At 43.7% G+C, this 25610-nt stretch overlaps 1 protein-coding gene across 3 annotated transcripts; it reads right to left on the bottom strand.

The window, feature by feature from the left end:
- Positions 1–614: 614 nt before the first annotated feature.
- On the bottom strand, positions 615–15350 carry SFPQ (splicing factor proline and glutamine rich). 3 transcript variants are annotated; one of them, XM_032202378.1, is made up of 12 exons: positions 14622–15350; positions 14153–14341; positions 13755–14056; positions 13543–13638; positions 12189–12385; positions 11811–11895; positions 11425–11542; positions 11157–11205; positions 10956–11077; positions 1935–1979; positions 1591–1665; positions 615–688 (listed from the first exon to the last, which is right to left on the bottom strand). In XM_032202378.1, the coding sequence occupies exons 1-10, from the start codon at positions 15279–15281 to the stop codon at positions 1959–1961; spliced, it is 1839 nt and encodes a 612-aa protein (XP_032058269.1). In that variant the 5' UTR covers positions 15282–15350; the 3' UTR covers positions 615–688; positions 1591–1665; positions 1935–1958. The 3 variants fall into 3 exon arrangements, with proteins under 3 accessions (XP_032058269.1, XP_032058267.1, XP_032058268.1); XM_032202376.1 differs by having other exon boundaries at positions 1935–8336; positions 14622–15349; XM_032202377.1 differs by lacking the exons at positions 615–688; positions 1591–1665; positions 1935–1979 and having other exon boundaries at positions 8269–11077.
- Between the last annotated feature and the right edge of the window lie 10260 nt (positions 15351–25610).

Genomic DNA, 25610 nt, shown 5'->3' with positions numbered 1-25610 from the left:
GGAAATCTGTGCTTCAAGTGCTAAAAACAGCACTTCTCTGCCTTGCAAGGAATTCCAACACTGGCATCTCAGGCTTAATTACTAGTCACTAAGTAAACTACTACAAACCAATCAAGTATGTGTAAACACTCGAATCTAATGCAAAAAGCACTACACAGAACTCTGGAGATGGGGGATAGAGTGGGTGAAACTTCTAAAACCTCCTACAGTGCTTTAGGGGTAAGAGTAGTTTATAAAAAAAAATGGTTAAGTCATTTTTAGCAAAAGTATATATGGCTACACACTGCTCAGGAATATATCTGACCCCCAAACTGGAGAAGTCCAACTACAAGAATAAGCCCACAGCATATTCCCAGCAGAAAAAAAAAAAAAAATGTATTATATATTTGTTAAGTGTGGTTGTTTCCTTTGCTTTTAGAGCTAAAAGGTTGTTTCCTTTTAGTTTTTAGAGCAGGATTCAATGACCCAAAGCCATCCTCACTCCACTGCTCCAAGCACACTCTGCATCACCTTGTTCTACAGCCTCCCTCATTTGTGGCAGTTTCTTGGATGCATAAATACTGCATTATGCTCAACAACTTACTGAACACACTCCAGAAAAAAAACAGAAGTCATTAAGAAAAATTAAATATTTTATTTGTAAAAATTGGCATGTTCCTGGCTCCTCTTCACTGCATTTGGACTTCTTCTGCAAATAAGAAACACATAGTTAGCAAGAACTTTAAAATTCCACCAGAAACCACACACAATGACATGGAAAGGGAATCAGTTATCACAAAGGCCATGCACCTATAAAATACTCTCTAGGATCATAAGATCTTACATCAGACTGGAGATAAAACAAATAGCATTCATGTTTTCATCTACCTCTAAAGATCAAGTGGCTTTGTTTTACTACCCCAGAAACAAGGGCAGTGGTGACAAGTCACACAGGATTCAATAGGAGTTCACCAATTGAATCTCACTGGTTTCACATCTTACAGGTTCAGCTGTGGCATGACTAAGCATTACTTACCCCTCTCATGTGTTAAGGTACTTTTGCATGTTGCTCCTCACACAAGATTTAAAATATCTGAAGCTCCCCCTTGTAGTTTAAGTAACAAATTAGAGGGAAAATTTCATTAATTCCAGCTGTGCAGATTAGTTTATTTCCCTAAACCACTATTGGCTGACGTTCTTGTACACACTAACTTATCTTGCAGGTAATTTTGAAAGTTCAATGCTCACTATTTCAGATAAGTAGCACTTTTAACAACTTTTAGCTAGATTAACAAATAAGTAGCTGCTTTATTCCTGTTTTCCTTGCTGACAAAATCACTCCATCCTATTTGCATCCCTTCCATTTGAACTTTGACATAAAAATGCTTATTTCTTGTTTGACCACCTACAGTGTTCAGATGACAGTTTATTTGATGCTGCAGGGCTGAAAAGCCTCAAAGAATGGTTAGATCTTGGCTCTACAAAAGAAAGATTCATCATTTTCATGTAAAATTGAGATTCATCAGAGGCAAATTCCAGGCAGGAACTACCTGACATCACAGTGATGCACTGCTTTAACAGAGCAGTAGCCTAAGGACAGCATCTACTTACTTGTTCACTTGTTTTCTCGGTCCATTCACATATCACTGGACATCGTGCTGGATGTGCTCATGCTCAGCTCCTGAACTAGAAAAATATTCACAAGTTTTATTGACAATGATTTTTAAACCTTTAGAACAAACCCCCATCTAGGAAGGGGGTTTTAACCACTGCTCTCAAGATATCAAGCCCAGATGGAGCCCAGGTACTGAACCCCACAGTTTGAGAGCAGGGTACTAAGTTGTACCTTATACATCTCACACATTCACTAATTCAAAGTTTACTTCCTCACTGAACATCAAGTGTCCAGAGGCCTTTATTATTTCACCCCCACAGAACAAGAAAGACATGCTTACTTCAAATGGATGAGCACTCCAGTTTCACTCAGCTTGCATCTTCACCTAAAGGATAACAATTGAAGTTATTATTATAATACACAGCAAGTTATGGCCATTTCAAAACTAACTTAAAAGCAAAGTTTTAAGATACGTGGACTGATTAGTTATGAGGGGGAATTTACAAATTATTCCAAAATATTAAGTGGAAGAATAAGGGGCAGAAACAGACTAGCCTAAACATTTGTAAAGAGGTGAAGGAATATGCATGTAGTTGCCTGAAGAACTGCACCTTGTCTGAGCACAAACCGTAAATCACCAGTCTGAGTACAATGAAGTTTGATTGCAGCCAGAGGTATACTATCCCTTATGTGAAGGCATTAATTTTATCAAGCTACTTCAACTATTTTAACCTAGTTTGATTCCTGTACAATGCCCTCTTCCTTCTGCTTCGTGAAGGAGTGCAGTGTCCCTAATTCCTAGTAGCCCTCGGTTCAATAGTCCTAGGAGTGCTTCAAAAGCCAAAAGGAAGACACTATTGATTAGCATCGTCAGTCGACTGCTTTTATTCTAAGCAAGAGATTCTTCCCTTCTGAAGACCCACCCTTTTACTGTAGCTAAGTTGAGGGCAAGCTACAATAGTTAGCAACTAGGGGATGTAGTAGTACAACGTTCTGTGCACACCTCTCGTTGGGAGGCAAATCACACTACGGTCACAATGTGATTTGACCAGGTAGGGACAAGTTCAAGTTTAGTCTCAAACCCACCACCTGGGTTTTATCATGGCCCTCAGGAGCAGAAGTATAGTATGCACATTTTGTTTTCTATGCCATAGCAACAAACACCATGCATAAGGGATACTATATCTTTGTGCATCCTTTTAACACTCCAGATTCACTTAGAGGCACACTCCTCCCAACCCTCCCCAGTTAGCTCTTCAGTACTGGTGTTCAAAAGCAACATTTATAGAGATGGGGTATTCACAGACCACTGCGGGATTGCACAGCCAAGTCCTAACATGTCAATCATTATCTAGCAGCAATGACAGAAGTGGGAGAAGGCCAATCCTCCCGTTTTATTTTTTCCTTTTCCAGTAAGCAGCTATTTAAGAGCCCCACTAGCTGGCATGGAGAGAAAAATCTGAAGCTAATTAGCAGATTCCAAACTTGCTAGTAGTGGAAGAAGCCAAGTATTTACCCAGAACAGCATAACTTTTTAATGCATCCTTTCCAACATGCTTAGCCTTATTTAAGAGAATGGAACAAAACGCTGGCCTTCCTGATCGTGTCACTGCAGCTGGCAATGATTAACAGAGACATGCAACCCCATTACTGCTGAAGTCCTAGAACTACTCACAGGCCTTGGTGTTTAGCTATGGGGAAAACTGCAAGCAAATCAACACTTTGTATGCTTAATGTTACAGTAAAGCCCCCATACACGCTATGCTGTGCTCTCTCCTGACAGCACCAGATTCTGGATCTGAGGGCCTAACAGGTACGCATATGTATTCTGACACCACACTTCTGAGCTTCAGATAAGCTTTAGATAAGCTTTTTTTTTTTTTTTTGAGGAAAAAGTGTATTTCACACACAGGTAGAAATTCAAGATGAAACACAATGCAAGCACTTTAATGTCATTTCTTGGTACCCACTTGTTACAGACTGGCTTTTAAGTTATCTACCACACCAAGTTTCATTACTGCAGACAGTCAGAGCTAGTATGAGACCCATGGTTCAGTCACAGATTGCTTGCTCCAAGAGTGTCAAAATCCTACTAGTTTAAGTATGTAGAACAAAGCAGATGTGCCAATAACCCCTCCACGACATTCCTACAGGTCAAGTCAGGTATCCAGAGCACACTGGACATACTAAGTTAGAGCTGAGCACTGGTTTCAGGATTAGCAGTTCAGGTTTGCTACACGACAGCATGCGATGCGTACTGTCAGCAGTTTTGCTACTAAATTCTAGTCGCAGATTAAGAGTAAGCCATCACCAAAAAGCCGAACTGGATGTGACAAGTGGTGCCACTGCTTGACTAGCTAGTGTTCAGCTACACTCACTGTGGTGTAACCAAAGACCTGGTATTATGATCTTAAGTTTAAGGTGCAGCTGCTTTCAATGGAACACTGAAAAGCTAACTACAGCAGACAGAGGGCAAGGCTGGCCAGCAGATCACCTGTTCACCAGCAAGTCTTTTGTGGAAGGTAACACAGAATGGTCCAAAATACCAGAAACAATGATTGCAAAGTAGACCTTTGCAGAACAAAGGGGAAAACACATTACAACACCTCTGAAATAAACTGATCAGACAAGAGGCTGGATCATGTGCTGAAACGAGGGACCTTGAAATTCAGGTTCAAGAACTAATGCAAAAGAGCTGGAGATCAGCATGTCTGGATGTCTGGAAACGTAAGCATGTTTATCCTGAAACACTACATTCAGCATTTTTAGCAGTGAAGAGTTTAGAATTACATCCTCGAGACTGATGAAAAATGAAATTGAGCGTTACACTACCAAGATGACTAAGAGGCAGAAACACAGAATCTCACCACTAGCAATTAAAGGCAGAGAAATGTGATATGCTTGTCAATCAAGGATTAATTAAAATAAAGACAACTGAGATTTCCAATAAGCTCTACCGAACTTTTTACAGGGATATTCATTCAAGCACTCATTTGTTTGTCCTGAGAAATATTCCCAATCAGTCTTAAAGCTGGCTGTATTAGTGAGCTTTGACTATCAGTTCACAGAGGGCTAGAGCAGTGATTACTAACACATTTCCTACCGAGCCAAGACTCTACAAAGGGATGCACTGCAGATGGGCCACTTGGTCACTACAGGAAGTTTAAACGATGCTTTTCTAGGCACTGATAGCACCTAGTTGACTAGTTAACTGAGTGTAAGGTCACATCCCCTCTTCCCCACAGAGCTCGTCTAAGAACATCTTCGTTACATCGTAGCTGAGAAAAATTCACACAAGCCGAGTCGTATGTACAAAGGAATCGGGTCTGGAAATACTTATCTAAGAATCACAGTAAGTTGCTTATTGACTCTGAACAAGACAAAGCTTAAAACCGAAAACCACGCAGCTTTGATGCAAGTTTAGCATACAGGTATGAGGAGTGCTGCACTGTAATTCCACAGTCAGAAGTGTGATGTCAGAATACCCACAGTATAAGATTACATAGAAAGTCACCAAGTTATATTATATTGCTTGTTACCTACCTGTACGCAGTCGGCAATGAGAATCTTGGAGCAAGCAGGAATACTACATCCGGGTCCTAATGTCCATTGCCATTTGTGGTACTACGTTCCTCACAGTTATGAACTGCAGAAATGCTGGCTAAGTGCAGTTATGTAGCAGGCCACTAGTTTTAAGTGTAAATTGCAGTCTCAAAAACTCCAGCAAAAACTTGCTGCCACAGCAAATGGTTGCCAAGGAGAAGCCAAGAATTTTTCTACCACAAAAATACCACAAAATCTCAGAAGCAGTTTCAGTTTCTCGTCAGCTGTATAAATGATTAGTGTAATGTGTCTACACCAGAAGATAAGATTATTCTGTATTCGTTTCTGAGGAAGCGTGAAGATATGAATAACGATACCAGTTTCTACATGCTGCAGTTTTTAGATATCTAAATGTCAAAATGGGCTCGATTTTGTTAAAGCGAGCTAAATTGCAACAGCCAATGTCCTCCAAGTCCAGTACAAAAAGGTGTTGTGAGCCAGACCATCCAAAAATAGGTCTGACCAACCAAGCACTTTTCTAAATTGTTTTAAGGATTCAATTACATCAATCTGATTTTATGAAAAAAGTCCAAAACCTCATAGGAACAGATCAAAGGAACATAACCGTCTCACCTCCCACATTTAGTAACTTTATCAGTTTTAAATTGTTTGCCAGCTTTTAAGACACCACCTTTAAAAGGTCTTGAAATCGAGTTGGCTATTTACTTGTATGCCTGTTGAATACATGCAACTCAAAGCAGAACTTTAGAGTTTTAGGAATTCTGCTTATGCAGCTACAACAAAGCCACATTTAACCAAACTTTCAGGTGTTTTGAAAACTGCCGATTCTTCTATGTATTTACTGGTCATGGTTTTGCAACTCATCGATTTTTAGTACCTAGCAACAGGAGCTTACATACAAAACAGGGGTACCAAGAGAGAACCTCTGTAAGGTACAAGGACATCAGCATCCTTCACTCTTCAAAGTTACAGAGCTACAAGAGAACATACTTTAGGATATGCACCGGCATCTCTTTAATAAAGAATGACATGTAATCTGAAAAATAAACTGAAAAAATTAATTTAAATGTTTACGTTCAGAATTCCCCATCTCAGACACCTTCACTTTTCGTGGGTGTCCCATGAACACCCTGCAGAAAACATAAGCATTATTTAGGACTACTTAAAGCGAATTGCAGTGGGACTGCTGATTTTTTAGGCTAAGTATCCAATACCAGTACTCCCAAATACCTGGTCTGCAGTTTAGGAACTGCCAATTCGCAATTTCCTGAATAGCAATTCATTGTCTTAGCATGTTATCAACCTCCACACTTCTCTGTGAAAATAAGAAGCATTCACCAAACCAGCTGAGTCACTATTTAGTGCACTGAATATTCCCAAGTCAGTGTTACCTGTTATCAACATTTCACAACCTGCTATTTTTTTTTTTCATTTGAGGAGTAACAGCACTTACAGTGAGTACTTCAAGAGCGATCATCCGCACTCTAAGATACTGCAGACTGACAACTTTTAACCACAGAGAAAATTTAGCATAGAATTTAGAATTAGCCAATGCTTCGCACAAGGAGTGGAAAGATCTTGGTAAGATTAAAGCTACTCACAGAATGCTCGGGAGTTGGGGAGTGGCGTGAAGGTACAGCCAAAGTTTACCTACTTTGTGCCAAGCAGGTTGATGTATCCTGCATTAACACCAAGGCATTTTATGCTGGGAAGTCACGTTCCCAGCTCATCTGGTACAGTGTCATAATAAGCAAAGCAGCTACCTTATGAGTCCAGAATGCTTTGAAATTCTTCTGGGGCTTAACGAAGTTATCAGCAAGCTAATGAATTCATCAGACCTACAAAACAGCCTTGAAGGGAGTTTATTTGTACTGTGCGGTATTAACTGTTAGCTCCAGATTTAGATACTGCTTTTGATGCATTACCTCCCCACATCAATAATAGCAATAACCATCGTGCAAGAATGCTCGTTTCTCTGTATTTTACATACAGGCATTTAGGATTTACCCACCAGCTACAAGACTTAAAGACTAGTTGCTGCAGCCCCCATAATACAATTGAATTCTGAACTATGCAAATTAGTCCACTCAATTAGCATGAGGACATAAGCAAGTTACAAGTATGAATTAGCAGGTTCTCCCCTCATCACTCAAGTAGCACTTCTGGTCTTTTTGCCAAGCAATTTCAGGCAGATATACAATACGGAGCAAGGCCAGATCCTGGAATCTCAAACAGCTTAAGAGCATATAAATAACTCAATAATAATCCGTAAGATAGGAAGTCAGTCAATACAAGTCTTTCTATGGATTTATTTTTAAAATAACCATTGCTAAGTCTTCTGCTTAAAGACTTTAAAAAATTCCAAGCAGTAACTGCCGAGGTGGTAAGTGCTATCATCCCACCACCCATTATCCATAGCTATAATATGAAATTCGTTGCATACTGCATTACTTGCAGTGTAGCTTTCATGACCATTATCTTACAGCACCTGCAAGATTTCCATTTGCTTCCTTATTGCAGCACAATTAATGCTTAAAAAATCTGCACCTACTAGAAAGTTAAGCTACTGTTTGACCCAATCTTAAGCTAGAGGCGTTATAGGAAGAGATCTCAGCTCTTCACTACAGTTCCACACCCTGGTCTGGTTTGACCTCTGTGGCAAGACTCTTGGTTTACTGCTGAAGGTGTGGTATTTAGCCTCTTAATTTAACCATGAATGGCAAGAAAAGTTACTACATTTAGTTTTCTATTTATTTGAAGCACAGTAAAAAAAAGTTGGTACACTTTGGGAATTCAGTGGCACAAGGTACACTGCCATCAAGTTAGGGACGTTATACATCAAAAAAACAGCTAAATTTGCTTTGAAACACTGCATTACATAATTAAATTGTACTCGCCCAAACAGACCACTTACAAATATTAGGTCAGTAAGTTTCTAACATCCATAAAAACGTAGCTTTCTTACTAAAATGCAAGAATTAAAAAGTTGGTGTCTAAACAAGACAGACAAAACAAACTGGAATGAAACTACAGGTCACATCTAAAATCGGGGCTTTTTGTTTGGGCCTTCATATTCTTCTCTCCCTCTACCATATCCTGTTGGCGTTCCAGGCCCCATTCCTCTAGGACCCTGGCCACCCACAGGCCCCGCACCTCCCTGCCCAAAGCGTTCAGGACGCTATTGGAACAGAATTAACAGTTCATTATATGTAGTTGATGTCCATGTGTGTTAAGTATATATTTTTAGAAGGTTCCGTAGTCAAGGTTCGTCGATACAATCACCATTGAGCCGATCCACAGGTACCGGGAACATAGAAAGGAAAAAAGGGTAATTTAAAAATTAGTTTATTGTAATACATGCCTTGAGGTATGTTCCCACTTGATGCATTCTCATACATCTGTTACAAAGAACAGATCCTCCCTGCAGTGCTAGAAATGTAAGCATTAGTGCAGATGTGAATTAACAACTTTTCCAAATGAGCTCTAGCAATTTTCAACCAAGTTAATGCAAATAGCTTGCAAACTTCTCACCTTTCGTGCAGTAAAAGCTTAGATTACATCACTGTCATTTCCAATAAGCCTAGCCAGAGAGAGTATCTTCAGTTCACTGAAGTACAAGCTGACATTCATAAAATGTCATTGTAAACAGAATGCCTACTCACCAGTTAATGGCATGTGCTGCAATAGAGACCATGTGCTTTTCAAGATGGGGTTAAGACTACGGTCTGCTGACTAAACTGCAGAGGCCTTAGGCAGTGATCAAAACTGATAGTGAGCACTACTGGATCACAAGAAGAAAAAAAAAATGTGAAAAAGCTCATGACCAGTGATTTACCTAACCAACGCAACTGCTCCATCAAGAGACTTGCTTTTATTAAATCCCACGTACTCCGGAACTGCTGCTGTATATGCAAAATGTGTTCAGAGAGCTACAATTTATTCAGTGTTTCAGGTTAGAGCTATGCACAAAGGGTTCTGTGCATCCAGTCAGTGGACCCCTCCCACCCCACCTTCACCACAAGCTCTTGGAAAATTCACAACTTCAGTCTTGAAAGCCTCCACACCAGGATATAAAAGCTAAATTGCCCTGCAATAAAGCAGAGGCTTCAGGTATTTTTTGCCAGTACCTCTAGTTGCATGTACTTCGTTCAGATACTGTATCAGTAGGTGTGATCAGCATTCAATCTACAGAACTGACAAATTATAAAGTCAAAGAGAGCTTTAAACTTCATTTCAAGCAAGTTTTCCACTACCCAGTAACAGAACAATGGTAGGTTGCTTGTTACAAAAGGTACCTGCAACTGAAAACTTTTACTTCAAGTTCTTGACTTCTGAAAGTTTGTTTCAATCCTTCCCAGAAAGGTATTTCAGAACTACTACCTGGGGTCTTTCTGCCTAAATCACAGCAGCTTAAGCCTACCTCCAGTTCTGTTTATAAAGAGAGCAGCCCAGTAACTGTGACAGCACTGTGTGGCAGAGATCCCCAATCCTAAGAAACTCAAGGCAGTTAAAACCATCTTACTGTCACACATTTTGACCAGATCATGTTTTCAAGTATTCCACAAGCTCAGCATGCACCTGTACCAGGAATTTCAGGAGGAGAAAAATATGCACAGCATTGACCACAGACTGCCTAACTGTTCACTGTGAACTTAGGAACTGCCTAAATATATCAGTAGATTATAGATACGTTAAGGCCACCAGCACTGTCTACTGAATCAATGAGGCTCTGCAAAGTTATGATTCCAAAGATACAGTTCCCATAAAAACAGAAGATTTTTGACAAGCTACTATGGTAGCTCACCAAGTTAAGTCAGAGGCCTAAGCCCGCCCAAAAATCGTTTACAGCTTGTGCAACATTGTACACCCTTTACGAGGAGGGTGAAAGCACACTAGCATCACCGCCTAAACCAACAGATTTCCATTATACTCATTAAGCATTTCTTTAATCTATATCAGTATTGCTTCAGTGTGATAACACCAAGCAGGCTCCAAGCCCATCCACACATATAGTGTGCCAAAAATAGTCATTTGGAAACATACCTCAGAACATGAGATATGCAGTAGCTTTAATAAACTCTACCTGTAGTCATACCCAACAAAGAAAACAACCAGAACAGGCTATCATTCCTGTGTGAGTCAGGAACCACAAAAATGGCTACAGTCAAGGATCACTGGAACATGTCTAAAACCTAAAAAAACAGCATTTCTGCTTTTCTATGGCAAACTTCAGCATACAGAGTAAGCGATATGCTGTTCACCATTACTTAAGTTAATCTGCTGCTTAAAGAAACGTGAGCACAGATTTTTGAATTAACAGCATATCCATACCAACATGCATCAATTCTAACTAGGCTTGGAAGGGCCAAAAGAAACACAGCATTAAACTTCGGAAAGGAGAACCAAGATCTCACTTGTCCATACAAAATGCAAATTACTGAACAGCTGGTATGTTATTTAAACTCTGAAAATCATCAGATTATCTAGAACTTGTAAGAATCCTTCCAAGCCTAACTGTGATGCAGAATTTCTGAAGTCCAATAAAGTCAGAGTTAATTGCAAATATGCTTCACAGCACATTTGAATTCACTTACAAACAACTTCCAACTGTGTAAGCTACCATAATGGTTAACTAAACTAGTACTACATACTGCCAAACTAGTCTTCCATGTTAAACACCTGACAAGAAAAGTCAGCAGTTAACAGTGAAATTTACACAACCATCCGAGCACAGAACTCAATTCCCAACTGCAACATTTCCCTTGTGCTAAACTAAAGCCACCACAGGATACATTACCATGTCACTTCCCATCATAGAACCACTCATGGCTGCTTGGCCAACTCCTGGATTAGCTTCATAACCTATGCCGCCACCACCTCCGAGAGGTGGAAATTTCTGGGCTGCAGAAGCATAAGGATCTAAGGAAGAGAAACATAGAATCATATTCTGGCACTTTCTAAGGTAACCACAGAAAGCAATTATTTAAAAATCCTTTACCTCCCATGTTCATTGTGGTGGCACCACCCATTCTCATGTCTCTCTCCCTCTGCGTAGAAGAAACAACTTTTAGCACAGAATCTTACTGAAATCTCTACCTTTCAGGAGATAAAGCACGCGTACGGCCAACAACTATCACTTCACTTACACTAAGACATCACATCAGCTAACCTAAAGGAAGCAAAACGCATCAATCTCAAAAGCATCCAACAAATTCCAGAAATCCCCAGACACGGTAACATCCAGAAAATATCATGTTTTCACTTACTGGATCCATGTAACCCATTCTACTATAATTCTCTTCCCTCTGTCTTCTCATCTGTTCTTCCATCTCTCGCTGGCGTATCATCATTTCTTCTTCCCGCCTGCGACGCTCCTCCTCCTGCCTGATCATCCCAAAGCAGACCGTTAAACTACAGGAGTAACACTTCAACATCCCATCAACATCACATGTATGAGCAGTAACACTTCAGCAGAAGACATACCATATGATGCTTAAGTACTCAAGGAAAAAAAAAAAAACTTACACTGCAGTTCAATTTCTCATATGCAAACTGAAGCCGCAATGGAGGTTCTTGACAAAATAAAAGTTTTCACATTTAGTTGAAAAGAAGCAAATGTACAACTGAAAAATCCTGTAAAAGCCAGACCAACCTCAGCTGAATTTCCTTGCGTTTCTGCATTTCTTGATTATGGAGTTCTTCCATACGTCTCAGTTCCTCCTGACGCCTCATAAGATCTGCAGAAACCAAGCTTGTCAGCAGCGGTTCCACAACCTCAGACTTCAATTCAGATTTCAATTAGATCAACCTTGTTTATACTACAGCAGACACTGCACAACCCTATTTTTAGCTATACTTCATTTAAGTTAAAACTGAGAAACCACCGTTCTCTTTTCTAAGACTGAAACCATCAGCCTCAGGTTCACAACAGGAAGCATGAATTTATTCATAAAACCATTAAACAGTCATACATCTAAGCCAGCATTCAGAGCAAAAAGCATTTAGAAAAACACAACTCAGAGCCAATTACCTTGACGCAAGAGGTTTGCCTGATGCTCATGATAAGCATCTTCCATCTCACTTTCAAGTTTGTCCTTGGCATCTTTCATGTTTTTTGCCACTTGCTCTCTCTGCTGTTTTTCCATTTCATCTAAAGATTTCCACCTCTGGGAATACTCAAATTCAAAACTGCCAGGCTGAGCAAAACGGGGAGGAGTCTCTCTTTCCCTGCAGAAAGGAAGATACTCGGTCAGGCCGCATAAGCCTGGAAACTGAAGGTCAATAAAAGACCACAGGCAGAACAGCCAAAGAACTAGGGAACATCAAAAAACCTCAAAACATCAAACTACTACCTCAATGATGTAATATACAGCTTGTTTTGACAGAAAGATGAGAACAGTACAGTGTCTTACAGATTTACAGAACAGCATTTCATCCACAGACTACCAAATGCAAATGAAGGGACTCCCACACTATAACCAAGCAAATCTTTCTGCTTCAAGTTCTACTGCTTTATCCTGTTCTTAACTTCCTCCTCAAAACACTCCACTGCTGGTATCTGTCAGCTGCAAAATCCTCAAGGACAAGACCTTTGCCTAACCAGCTTTCAGAACACCAGGATACAGAGAGATGGAGTTTTCAGTGCTGACTTAGTGGTTAAAGAACTGTAGTATTTATTTTAACTTAGTCCCCAAAACACCTGACATCTCATTCAGTCATATAAAGTAACTAGAGTTAAAAATTCAGTAATTAATGGAACAAAACTAGAGAAATGTAAGAACTTTTCATGCATTAGCAATTTAAAGTAAGATTTCAAGAAAAACACTGATCTGCATTCTTTCCAAAGACATCGTTGCTAAGCTGTTTATAGCTTTTGATCCTAACAAGCCATTTTGAACACACTTGTTTTGAGACCCACAAGATCTTCCCCCTCCACTCCCTTTGGTGATCTGAAAAACACGTTTCTATAATTAACAGGCTCACTACACAAATCTTAACCTAACGTTACTAAAGAAAAGACTCAGCTATCACTGCATCTTTCATGTGCAGTGGTCAGCCTGATAAGGCAAATCCATGGGGAACTTTGTTATGAAACAAATCAAAATTTTAGTTTATTACTTTTAGTAATAAACAGTTTATTGTTCCCTTTGGTATCAACATGCTATGTGCCTTAAATAAGATGACAATTTTCAACAACAATACGAGCAAACAAAGTCTGATTTCAGAGCTGTGCAAGCACCCTTACCAAAAAAATGTTAAAAGGCTGGTATTTATGCACTGTTTCTTTGGGATATTCAAAGCCAGATTTGAAAACCTAACTCCTTCAGAGTTTGGGATCACACTACGTTATCTATATACTGTTTATAACAAAAGATAGTGCCTACTTTTGATACATTGGATTCTTCTGAGCAAGCTTTTCTGGAAGACCATCTTCATCATCCAGCTGTTCCAGTGGTTCCACAATAACCGGCCTAGGAGTTCTGAATACAAAATACACATTTTACATTTCCATAGCAATCTCCACTCTGAAAAGCTAGCAACAACTGACAACTCTGTGCAGCTTAAAACTAGAAATCCTAAGCAGCAAAACACTTACGTTGTCAACAAAAACACTCCTTCAGTACACCGTTCAAATGCTTTTCGAGCAGCTGGCTTTGATGCAAATTCAACAATGCCTTTTCCTGTTGATCTACCTCGATCATCTACAATCACAACAGCTCTTTCCACTGGACCAAACTGGGAAAACGCTTCCTCGAGTAACTCGTTGGAGACATAAGGTGACAGATTACGCACTGAAAGAGCAGCAGCATGTGTGGCAAACCGAACACGAAGCTGTCGACCCCTCATAGGGGTATCATCCAATTCTGCCTTTGCGATTTCTGCAAGAGCTCTGGATTCCTGAGGGAATTTAAGACCCGGTTTTAGAAAAATCATGCTACAAATTACTATTTCGGGAGAATTTTAAGGAGGTGGACATAGAGTATGAAAGCCTACCAGTTTAATGAATCCAAAGCCTTTCCCTTTGTTGATAAAAACCTCTCCTGGCTCCCCATACTTGGCAAACAACCTCTTAAAGTCTTCATCCGTTATATCGGCAGGCAAATTCCCCACAAACAAACGGCAGCGCTGCGTATAGGTCTTCTCCCCGGGCCGCCTCAGAAGCGACAGATTCGCTTTAAAACCCTACGAAGAAGCAAAGCGGGTCGGAGCCAGCCCTTCGCGGCTCCCCAGACGGCGGGGGAGGCCGAGACGACCCCGTTGTGGCCCCAAATCCCCTCCGGGGGCCTCGCCCCGCGGCCCGGCGCCCCCCGGCCCCGCTGCGCCCCCCGGCCCCGCGCTCCTCCCCTCAAAATGGCGGCCGCGGCGCGCGGGGCCCCCATGGCGGCCGCCGCCATCTTGTGGCTCGGGGAGGGGAAGGGAAAGGAAGGAAAGGGAAGGGGGGGGGGAGGGCGCCATGACTCACCTCGTCCGAAAGCTTCTCGCCTCCGCCGCCTCCAGCCGGGCCCTGCTGCTGCGACGAGAGGCTCTGCTGTCCCTGGTGCTGCTGCCCGCGGCCCCGCGGCTCTCCGCCCGGCCCGCCGCGGTGGCCCGGTCCGCCTTTATGAGGCCCGCCTGGACCCTGCTGGGGCCCGCCAGGCCCCTTGGGCCCGCCGCCGGGCGATTGTCCTTGGCCTTTCTTAGGGCCTCCGGCCGGCGTGGGGCTGGGGCTGGGCTTGGGCTGCGGTTGAGGCTGCCCCCCGGGGCCGGGGGGAGCCGAGGCGGGCGCGGAGCCCTGCGCCTGCTGCTGCGGAGGCTGCCCCGCGGGCAGAGCGGCCGGCGGAGGAGCCCCAGGGCCGGGCTGGCTGCCGGCGGGCCCCGCCGTGGTGGAAGCGGACGAAGAGGACGAAGGCGGCGGAGCCGAGGTCGACGCGGGAGGCTTCGGGGGTTCGGGCTTCGGGCCGCCGCCCGGCGGGCCGCCCGGGCCTTGCGGGCCGCCCCCCATGGGCCCGCGGTTCTGGCCCATCCCCATGCCGGGCGGCGGGGAGCGGAAATCGTGGTTGGGGCCGCCGCGGCCACCGCCGCCGCCTCGCCGGTGGAAGCCGCCGCCGCCGCCGCCACGGCTACGGAACCGATCCCGCGACATGGTGGTGGTGAGGAGGAGGAGGAGGAGAGGCGCCCCGGCTGCTGCTCCTCAGAGCCCGCTGCGCAAAATGGCGGCGAGCGAAACGGCCTCGCCGCCGCCTTTGTCCGCCTCTAATATACCTTCCCCGCCCCCGGAAACCGCCCCCTAGCCCCCAATAGCCAATCGCCCGCCGCGGCGGTGAAGACCGATAGGCCCAATGGCCAATCGCGTGCCGCTCTTCCCCTAACTCTTTGATCTTATTGGCGAAGAGCCTGCCCTCAGCCGATTGGTTCATTTGACCGCCGACATGGGGGACAGGATGATCCGTTAACCTCCCGCGCGCTGATTGGGCAGTTTGAGCGGCGGGAGGCGAGCTTAGGTAGGAAGCGCGGCTTCTGATTGGCTGCCCGCGGAGTCAGTCGGGCGCGAAACCGCCGGGGCAACGGGGCCCGGGCAACCCCGGGGGGCTCGGCCTCGCCTCAGCAGCCCCTCAGCGGGGGAACGGGGCCTTGGGGTGCTGCTGGCACAGCAGCCGCAGGCTTTAGCTGAGAGAAAAAAATAAAATAAAGTGAAATAAAATAAAGTGAAATAAAGTAAAATGAAATAAAAATAAAATAAGTAAATTAAAAAATAAAATAAAATATAAAATATAAAATAAAATAAATATAAAATAAAATAAAATCTGGGTCTCAGCTCTCTTTTCAAAATGCTTCTGGCTCCTTCCAGCACGGCTGGCGCCTTTCCCTCCTACTTTGAGCGCACATTTGCCATGCTAGTTTCTATTTATTCAGTGGAGGCTGGCGGTGTTGCACAACTCCCCTCAGGGGGTCGCGGCTGGGAGAGCTTTCACCCAGTTTTGTTTGAAAAACCTAACAGGGAAGTAGCAGAAATGGATATTTCAACTGATTAAAGCCATTGCGATTTGCAAGCGCCTTGCAAACAAAGGACAGGGCTCTGTGCTTAGCACCTTCGCTGATAAGAGACTGGAGGTCGATCCCCCCAAATTTACAACCATGTAAACTGCTTCTTTCAGGGTCTGTGATTTCTGAGTAGAAAAACAAAGATGCTGTAAAAACTCGTAGCTGTTACGGTGACAAAATTACACATTCTAATACAGAAAGCTGACCACAAGTACTTTCCGTGTATTTAGCATCATTGGTTTCAGTGGTGTTGCACTGGAGACGCAGTTAGTGTGCTAGCGTCAGAACAACGTGACATTTTCAATGAAGGTTTTCATCCAACCAGGCTCCCAGGCTCCCACTGATGTTTCACATTCAGTTTCAGATCACAGTAACAAACTTTGTGTGAAGCCCAAGTGAAAGCCACATGCTTGCCTTAGGTGGACAGAACCTGTAACTGTTGCGTTGCTGTGATAAAATATTACCAAGCTATCTCAAAAATATTTGTGAAGCCCTGGGCAAAGGCAGACTTCATTGCTTCAAACAAAATGAATTTCCCTGGGGCTTTAAAGTTTTAAAACAAAAATTTGCTGGAGATCTATCCTTTACCCAAATCAGTATTACACCAGCTTTAGGACTTCAGCCGCTTCCAACTGCAGCAGAAAGCAAGCCCCAAGTTCTGTTCTAAAATGGATTCTCCCTGCGATGTCAGTCCCGCAGTGCCAGCAGTAAACGCTTCCACCACGAGGTGTCTCAGAGGTTAAAGCACTGGAAGAAGAAATTTGGGACTGGCTCCTACTGCACAAAAACTGGCATGGCCTCATTGCAACACTTGGTTGTTTCTGTTCAGAAAGCAACAAAAATACTGAGTATAAAAGAGTTGTTTTCACCTTTGTTGGGTCCTAAGTACAAGTGAACTATATTTTAGGGAGGTCTTAATTTTTATCATCCTTTGAAAGAAATAGGGAGTATAATTCCAGTCCTTGACCTGCATAGACATGGACAACTCAGCTGAAGTCTACAAAGTAGCTTTGAACTTCCGTGTGTCTAGTAGCAGCCAGGATATGAGTACCTGCTTTTGTAACACTGTAACTGCAATGTGAATATTTACCCTGGCACTGAAATCAAACAAACACCAATATAGGTTCAGAGACTTAAAATAAAAATGGCTTTGGCTAACAATCACCTGATTTTGTAAATATTCACACTAGGCAGCTTGCTGTTCTAATACAAAAACAAACACCGAGGATGTTCTCCACAGTATGGCCCACTCCAAATAAACATTGTGCCTGAGACTGGAAACTCATCCGGACAACTTCAGTGGTCTGCAGCTGAAGAGAGAAAAAGATTTGTAGCAGGTTTTGGAAGAAATATTTGAAGGAAGAAATGAGGCTGACACAGAGGTCTGAAGTTAGGAAGAGATCAGTTGCCATCAAGCAAACGGTAATCTTCAGGTAAGAAATGCATGGATCTCAGCAGGTAGTTCATTTAGATAATTTTTCCCTAAACCATTTCCTCCTCCTGTAAACATAAACAAAAAACTGACATGAAGAAATCTGCTTTATCTCTATACTATTAATTGCAGGAGGGAAGAGCTGCATGTGTCTAACCTGCTAAGTAAGAATAATTACCCCATGAGGTTCTGTGTCCAAAATACTGCAAATACTAAAATTGCACGAGTCACAGTAATGTACACCACCAAAAGAAGCAATTAAATGTTGTGAGGAGGCGCTGTGTCTGCATTCCCTTGGCATTCCCTGGGCATTTTTGATCTAGGAGGAACGTTTAATGGCTGTTTGCAAAAATTCAAGTAGTATCTCTGAACGAGAGATGCTCAGCAATTAAAAAAAATATAAATCATGAAGCAAAAGACAGGAGCAGACAGAGAGATCACAGCAGTGAGACACCCAGAAACCTGGAGCCTGCTAAAGGCTCTGCTAGTCAAATCTGTGGTGCTTTCTGATAAACCTGTCTGGAACAGCAGGGATTTCTGCAGAACGGTTTCATTATTCCAGGGCTCAACAGTTTTGTGAATAACAGCGTCACCTTTAAAGAATAAAGGAGAAAGTAAAATGCCTACAGCAACCTCTGGTGCATAAAGCTCAGAGGGGGGATGAAAGGAGTGGCTAATAGCTGCAGTAGCCATTCAGCCCCTCAGCAGAATGCTCAGCAACTTTCCTGTGGCACTTGATGATGAGAGTTCTCTCCCTCCCTCCTCCACTGTTTTCACTCCCTGCTTGAGTACTGATTAAATCTGCTCTCTGAGAGCTTTTTCCTGTACACTATGACAAATATGCCCGCAGGCCATTTTTTAACCCAGATGAGTGAAAGTAATGCAGGGCCAGATAAGAGATTACAGTGATAGCAAAGCAAACGCAGAGAACAACTGCAAGGGTTGATTGTTTTTGCACAGTAACATCATTGATTTCATTGGATATAATCTTGATTTATAGTGGAATAAATGAGATCTGAATCAGGTTGAAGAGTCTACAAAAAAGATAATACAGGATCTGCAGGGAAGTCTGCTGTCTGACCTCTATGCACACCCACAGTTCACAATCCTGCTGGAGACTGTGTTCTCTCAACCTGAAAGGGTTAAAGTTCAGGATTTTCCATTTCTAATGTCTCAGAACTAATTAAAATTCCTGAAATGTCTTAAGCAGCAGAAGTTCCGAGTCCTCTATCAAAATCCAAGCCAGCATCAAAGTCACATAAATGAGGTCTTCTGCAGAAGAAACATTCAGTACACTCACGAGAAAGTGCAAGAGGAATTTTGCCTCCTTTCCCTTTCCTTTTCCCTTTCCTCTTTTCCTCTCCCTTCCTTTTACCTTTCACTCTTCTTCCCAGGATGGGCGATGTAGCCAGTGTGGGAGGTTTGTAGGAGTGTTTAGCAGATCCAAGGACATTCCTGCTCTCCTCAACAGTGCTGTGTGCTCCCGTGTTTGTGAGGGACGGTTTGGTTGGTGAGACTGGATGGGTAAGACGAGCACAGGGCCTGAAAAAAGAACCATGAACCCATCACTGAACCCACGAAGGAAACATTAATCCCTGCTCTTACAACCCAAGAAGCAAGCACAGCTATTTATTATTCGTAATCACGCAGTTCCCACTGCCATTGTATGTGCCCATCTCACCACCTTCCACATTTTTAACGTCATTCCCTGACTTAAAAATAGAGAGCTCCAAGATTGGGAAGTCCTGTCCAAGACCACACAGCCCATAAGAAGGCGAGAAGAAGATTTTGGGGTCTCAAGTACCGGCACAACTGGGCACAACATAAACAAGGCCTGAGTGCATCAAAGCCTTGAAGATACTCCTAACTCTTAGTTCTTTCCAGTTAACTAAGAGGCCCAGTCCTCTTCTCCCCCTGCATTTTGTACGTCTGCCATACTTTTTCACAACGGAACACCCAGTGCAAAAACTGGCTTCAAAAACTACTGCAAGAACTGGTGAGTAGTGGATGGCATCCTGACAATTCTCAAGGCTACGGAGTGAAAAAGATGGGGAGTCTGGCACAGAGCAGCATCAGCTGTTTATGGTACAGAAATAGCCGTAAAAGTCTAGCTACCAGATTTGCACATGTTGGTCACCATCTATTTAAATATTTCGTGATGTATGCGGTTAAGTTTCTTCATCATTGTTGACTGTATGATTTTAGAAGCCCGATGTATTTATGACTACCTACATTCTTGGCATAATTTCGCATTTCTTTGGGGCTGCAGAGTGGCAACGAATGAAAACAATTTCCTTTGTATTTACAACCGGATTCACTTAGGGGACCTGAGAACTGCCATAGCCGGTGTGCAAAAGCTGACGCCTGGCGTGTTTGAAAACAGAAGTCTGTGTTATTGAGACTTAAAAAGAAGATGCAGAATGGATTTATAATGATTGTAATTAGAATAACAGCGTGATTGCACTGAACTTAAACTCTGGTCCAAATTTCATACACGCCCACAAATTCATCCAAATCGAAATTAACTTCATAATTAATACTGGACCATCCCCATCACAAAAAGACACTATTAATTATTGATGATGCTCGTCTCTCTGCCGAGTTGTTTACGTCTTTTCACCCTCCAGTTCACAGAGTGCTCTGGGTAATGCAGCAAGTACAAATCAAATCCCTGGGAGGTGTGTAAGCAACTGCTCCACGCTTGTCCAGCCTGCACACGGGAAGACCCTGCCACTGCACGTTCTTATCAAGCAAAATACAGAGGGGCATTTGTTTGCACGAGCAGAGCTAAGCTAGAATATTCTCTTTTGAGTTCAGCTTCCTCCTTTCATCCCACCCACCATCAGACACTTCCTGACATTTCTCCTGCAGGCAGAGTAAGGCAACTGCCTTTTTTTTTTTTTTTTTTTTTTTTTCAACGGCTGTTCCTCCAGCAATCTGTGGGTGGTGGGGGAAGGGGATGTTATCTCAACAGCAAACACAGCCGAGCAAGTCTGGGACGTGAGGGGGAGCTTCAGGATGAAAATAGGCCTCTGCCACCCCTCCTGTGTTCGTGAATCTATGACTAAGCACTCTGCATGCGTTGCTTTTTAAAAACTTGCTTTCTCTCTTTCCCTGATCTTTGTTGTTTCCAAGCCTCTGGATCCCCTTTGTCCTCGCAGCCTCGGGGGACCTCGCTGTGCAGGCCCCTGACATCACCAGTGCCATGGAAATGCAAATCCCACTTGGCCCCGTGCATCAGGGCGTTGGGGGACAAAGCCAGAGCACCCTGGTGCTGGGAGACAAACCCACCCGGAGCACTGCTTTGCTGTGCACCAAGAGGAGACTCCACTAGATATTTTTTCCCCCTGAAATATCCCCTGGTTTTGCTCGAGTGATTGCAGCCCTGCCTTGGAAGCTGCTCGTGTCTGCAGAGGTGCCTTCCAAAACGAAGCATTTTTGGCAGTTCTGCCCATCTCCGGGACAGAAAAAGGTGCTGGCAGCTCAGCCTCCAGAGCTGGCAGCGCTGAGGGGATGCCTCCAGGCTGAGGGCAGAGTGCACCACGCACACAGCTGCCAGCTGTGGGTTCCCTCACCCAGGGCTGACTCTTAACCTCGCTCCCCAGCGTTGCCTCCTCCCCAGCATTGCATCATCGGAGCTCCAGGCAGCCTCCTCTGGTTGTGGACGGAGATTTAGGGAAGCTGCTGCTCCCTGGCCTAGCACTGCCAGCGCCTCTCTTCATATTCGATGCAGATTTAGCCTCACATTGCCTCTGGTCTCAGTCCCTCCCAACACCATGCACAAAGATGTACCCAAAGCAACATATTTCAACCCCAAGGCCGCCTTGCCTTCATCTCTCCTGTTCCCTCAGTTCTCCCAGTTCTGCTCCCTCAGCCTCCTGCTCACTGCTGTCCCTGCTCTCAGGACATCCCATCCCACAACCACACAGGGCTGTGATGCTTCGAGCCAACGGGCGCTGTCCATTGCAGCAATCCCACATTGTGCTTTTGAGGCTCTTCTTGACCCCAAAGATGGGTGCAACATGTGCCCCAGCCATGTTTCTCAGCCCACCCTACAAAGCCTGTCCTATTAGGATACTCACTGAGCTGACCGAGCAGGAAACAAGATTTTCCATCGTTAGTTTTCCATCTGGCCAACACCATGCAGCACCTGCAATTCTCTGAACAGAACCTGAGCTCGCACGGAGGGAGTGTCTCGACCTCAATATGTAGGGCTGGCAGGTTTTCTGGGTGATCTATCTTCAGCTGTACATGCCCGTGGGGATGTGGAAAGATCATTCATCCAGTTCATTGAGCTGCAGCCTGCATGTGAAAGGAGTTCCATGGTTTCTTTTTTAAATGTCGCTGTTTTAAAGACAAATAGTCGCATGTGGAATTGTACAGCAGATTATAATATGGGCACTCCGGGGGTAAATTAAAAAGCAATTCAGAAACAATACTCTGTGGAAAAATCTTATCTTTTCCCTGTCTTATCCAGGCATTTATCTGGGTCTGTTCTACACTAGTCATCACCACATTATCTACATATTATGCAGTGTCTTTTTTAGCCACATTAATACACACACAGCTCATTTAGAGTCAAAATTAAGTCAGGCCTGAACAAGCTGGAAAACATGCTGCAGTAGTTCAAGTGCCCTATTCAAAGGCCTGAGAGATGCCTACACAGCATACATACCAGTGACGAGAGAGTTTTAAATGCTCCGTGCTTATTGTCACCCTCTCGTCTGTCCACAGCACCAGTTCAAGCAAACCTTCCGTCAGGCATAGATTTCCATAGCATCTGGTTTTATTGTGTTCCACGTTAATGGCAGGATCTGTTTTTAACAACATATTTTGTTTATAGCGGTCTGAAAGCGTTGTGAGTTGAATACTGAAAACTCAAAATATTTCCACCAGCTCCCTCATTTACTTATGAGAAACACGCAATGAAATAAAGATGTTTGTTCATGTTAGCCTGCTCAGAGCAAATTATATGAAATTCTCATTTTATAAAATACTATAGGAATTTAAAATATAGCCCAAAGAAATTATAATAATAGTTTTGTCAGATCTTCTGATGTTACTGGAAGTCCCATGGTGGTTGAGGTTATTCTGAATGCCTGAGCTTTTGGAGCTGTGCTTACATGAAAATAAATGTTTAGTTAAAACAAACAAACAAATAAACACGCATACCACTTCTTCCCTCCCACCCTCTGCCACTTCCTAAAGTTAATCCTGAAAATGTGCGGGCAGTGCACTATAAAGTCTCAGAAATCAGAGGTCAAAAAGAAAAAAACAAGTTTGTTATTCTTAAACTCTTAATTCGTAAACTAATCTCATCTTTTAAGGTCTTTCTCCTGACTTCTGAATACTTGGATTTTTCAACATTGTTACTAATTGTTTAGATAATTTATAAATACTTATATTCTAACTGGGTTCTTTTTTCCTTCTTTCTTTGTATTTTCTGCCATTCTAGAAGATCTGTTTCGAAAATAGGTGCATTTCCAGTGTTTATATCATCTACACATGTACAACACATCTGTGCTGCTACACACATGCTTTGAGAAATCTGTGCATGTTCAATACATCTCCGATGGAAAATTAACATGTGGCAGCCCTGTACTGTGAATTTCTAGCTGTTTGAGAATCAAAACTAATGTAAATATTGCCATATAAAAAGCTTTGATTGCTACTATATCTCGTGCACATTAATTTGATTAAAATATTCACTCTTTTCATCTGCAGCTATCCAAGGATAAATGTAATTTTTGAACAATTACTTAATTTCACATCAAGCTCACGGTTTACCTGTGACATCCTCTAACATACAGAATCCCCAGTTCCTTAAGATATCTCACAAAATGATGTATCAACTGGAGTTACTTCCGATCTGAGGATGTGAAAAACATTATTCATAACTTATTAAATTATTACTTTCATTAATTATTTCACTGCCAGTGGAATGCTGCCACTTCTAAAGAAAGACTTGACAGGATTTCCTAAACGAATCCCAATATGATGTATCTACGTTTTAGGTCAGAGTTTACATAAGATTTATTCCATTCACTGCTGAAATGGAGCTGCTGCTGCTTAATACCACCCTTTAATTGTGCAAATCAGATAAAGCTAGGAAGTGGAGATTTCTCTTTAAGACAAAGTTTTAATTAGCATTTAGATTATTTAAATAGCAAGGAGAAAGGAACACATTGTTCTTATCAACTACTTGTAGGTGCTGGTAATGTTTGACTGTTCACAGTCAACAATCAGTATCTCACTTGTAATTTCATATTTTTTCATAATAGACTAATGTCTTGCTAACATTTTGAGTGCCTTAAGTATTGGAAAGCATTAAAATGACAGGCAACGTTACAAAGGTTTAAATATTTAGGCTTTAACCTTGAAAAGTTATATTGATTTTTGAAACCAAAACGTGACCTTGCAGGTATTTCAGGTTAAAGGGATACACAAATCTTCCTGGGATTACGTCCTCCGAGTTGGTAGAAACAACCCTCACATGAACTTTTGATTGATGCCAGATGAGGAGAAATGCGGTCAAATATAAAACATCCATCCCAACATTAAAAGCATGTCTGGTTTACAGTTGTACCAACAAATGTTAAATTAGCTAAAAAATTACATAATGGTTCATTCATGAGTGATACAGTAGAGGCACAATAAATACAAAACAGGTCTGTCTATACTCATAGGCTGATTCCAGTGAAGTGAAAAAAAAACAAATGTCCTGCAAATACTCCATGCAGTTCTCGAAACCGCCGTGCAGGCGTTTCGGCACAGGAAGGAAGAGCTCTAGACTCCACAGCAGTACAAAATTCAGAGTGAGCCGACGTGGGCTCAGAGGCGCGTTACATCCTCACTGCAGTTGGCTCGTGATGCGCTACCGTTGTAAAATGACACTTTGTAGTGTGTGGAGCATCCCGCCCAGCGAATAAATAGAATCAGTAAGGTTGGAAAACACTTCCAAGATCATCTGGTCCAACCATCACCCTACTACCAGCGTCACCCAGTGACCCTGTCCCCCAGCACCACGTCCAACCTCTCCCTGAACACCCCCAGGGACGGGGACTCCACCACCTCCCTGGGCAACCCGTCCCAACGCCTGAGCGCTCTTGCTGAGGAGAAATGTCTCCTCATTTCCAGCCTGAACCTCCCCTGGCACAACTCGAGGCCGTTCCCTCTGGTCCTATCACTACTTATTTGCAATAATAGATAAAATATATACTCTCTCCAACAGGTCCAAACCGCCAGCCTCTGGAGTGCTCCATAACGGGAGGTGTGGGGATCCTGCTTCACCCTGCACCACGGGACCGATCCCCACAGCCTCATAGTGCCCAGGGGTGGGTGGTGGGTGGCGGGTGGGTGCTGGGTGCTGCTCTGAGGTGGGACGGACACGGTGTGATGGGAAATATGGGGGAGCTCAACCTCTGGCGGGGTGAGAGGTGAGGCGGGGTGAGGTGAGGTGAGGCTGTGTGAGGGGAAGCCATGTGTGGTGAGGTGATTCCGGGTGACACGAGGCCAGCTGAAGTGACACCAGAGTGATTCCAGGTGACACTCAGTGTGGTGAGGCAAATCTCAGTGACACGAGGCCAGGCGACACCAGGCGGCCATACCACAACCTCATAGGCCACTTGGCCACCATACTACCACTCGAAGCCCTCCAACCCTTGCCCACCTGCCCAGCCACCACCTCACTCCCCATCCCCATCCCCACCTCAGGTCCTCCATGCCCCCCCTATTCCCCCTCCATCCCCCCTCATCCCTGAGGCGCCCCCACCGCGCATGCGCGGGGCTGCCCCGGGGAGGCGGGCCCGGGCGGGGGCGCGCAGGCGCGCGGCGCATGCGCGCTGTGGCCCCGCGCTGGGCTGGGCGGTGCAGCTGGCAGCGGGCTCGCGGCCTGGCGGCTCCGACCCCCCCCCCCCCCTCCCCTTCCCCTCCTCCTCCTCATCTTCCTCCTCCTCCTCCTCCTCTTCCTCAGCCCTGAGGGAGCCGCCGGGACCCCCC

The sequence above is a fragment of the Aythya fuligula genome, chromosome 23 (assembly GCF_009819795.1).
Source record: "Aythya fuligula isolate bAytFul2 chromosome 23, bAytFul2.pri, whole genome shotgun sequence".
Classification (NCBI taxonomy): Eukaryota; Metazoa; Chordata; class Aves; order Anseriformes; family Anatidae; genus Aythya; species Aythya fuligula.
The sequence above is the reverse complement of the archived record's forward strand: the minus strand, read 5'-3'. Positions and strand labels throughout refer to the sequence as shown.

What these genes read in the sequence shown, in the direction of transcription:
- SFPQ (XM_032202376.1), bottom strand. Translation starts at nt 15,281, where the DNA reads ATGTCGCGGGATCGGTTCCGTAGCCGTGGCGGCGGCGGCGGCGGCTTC. An exon ending in GGAGTGTTTTTGTTGACAAC is followed by an intron (nt 13,639 to 13,754) that starts GTAAGTGTTTTG and finishes TTTTGTATTCAG; the next exon opens with AACTCCTAGGCCGGTTATTG. An exon ending in CTATGATGGGAAGTGACATG is followed by an intron (nt 8,337 to 10,955) that starts GTAATGTATCCT and finishes CTGTTCCAATAG; the next exon opens with CGTCCTGAACGCTTTGGGCA.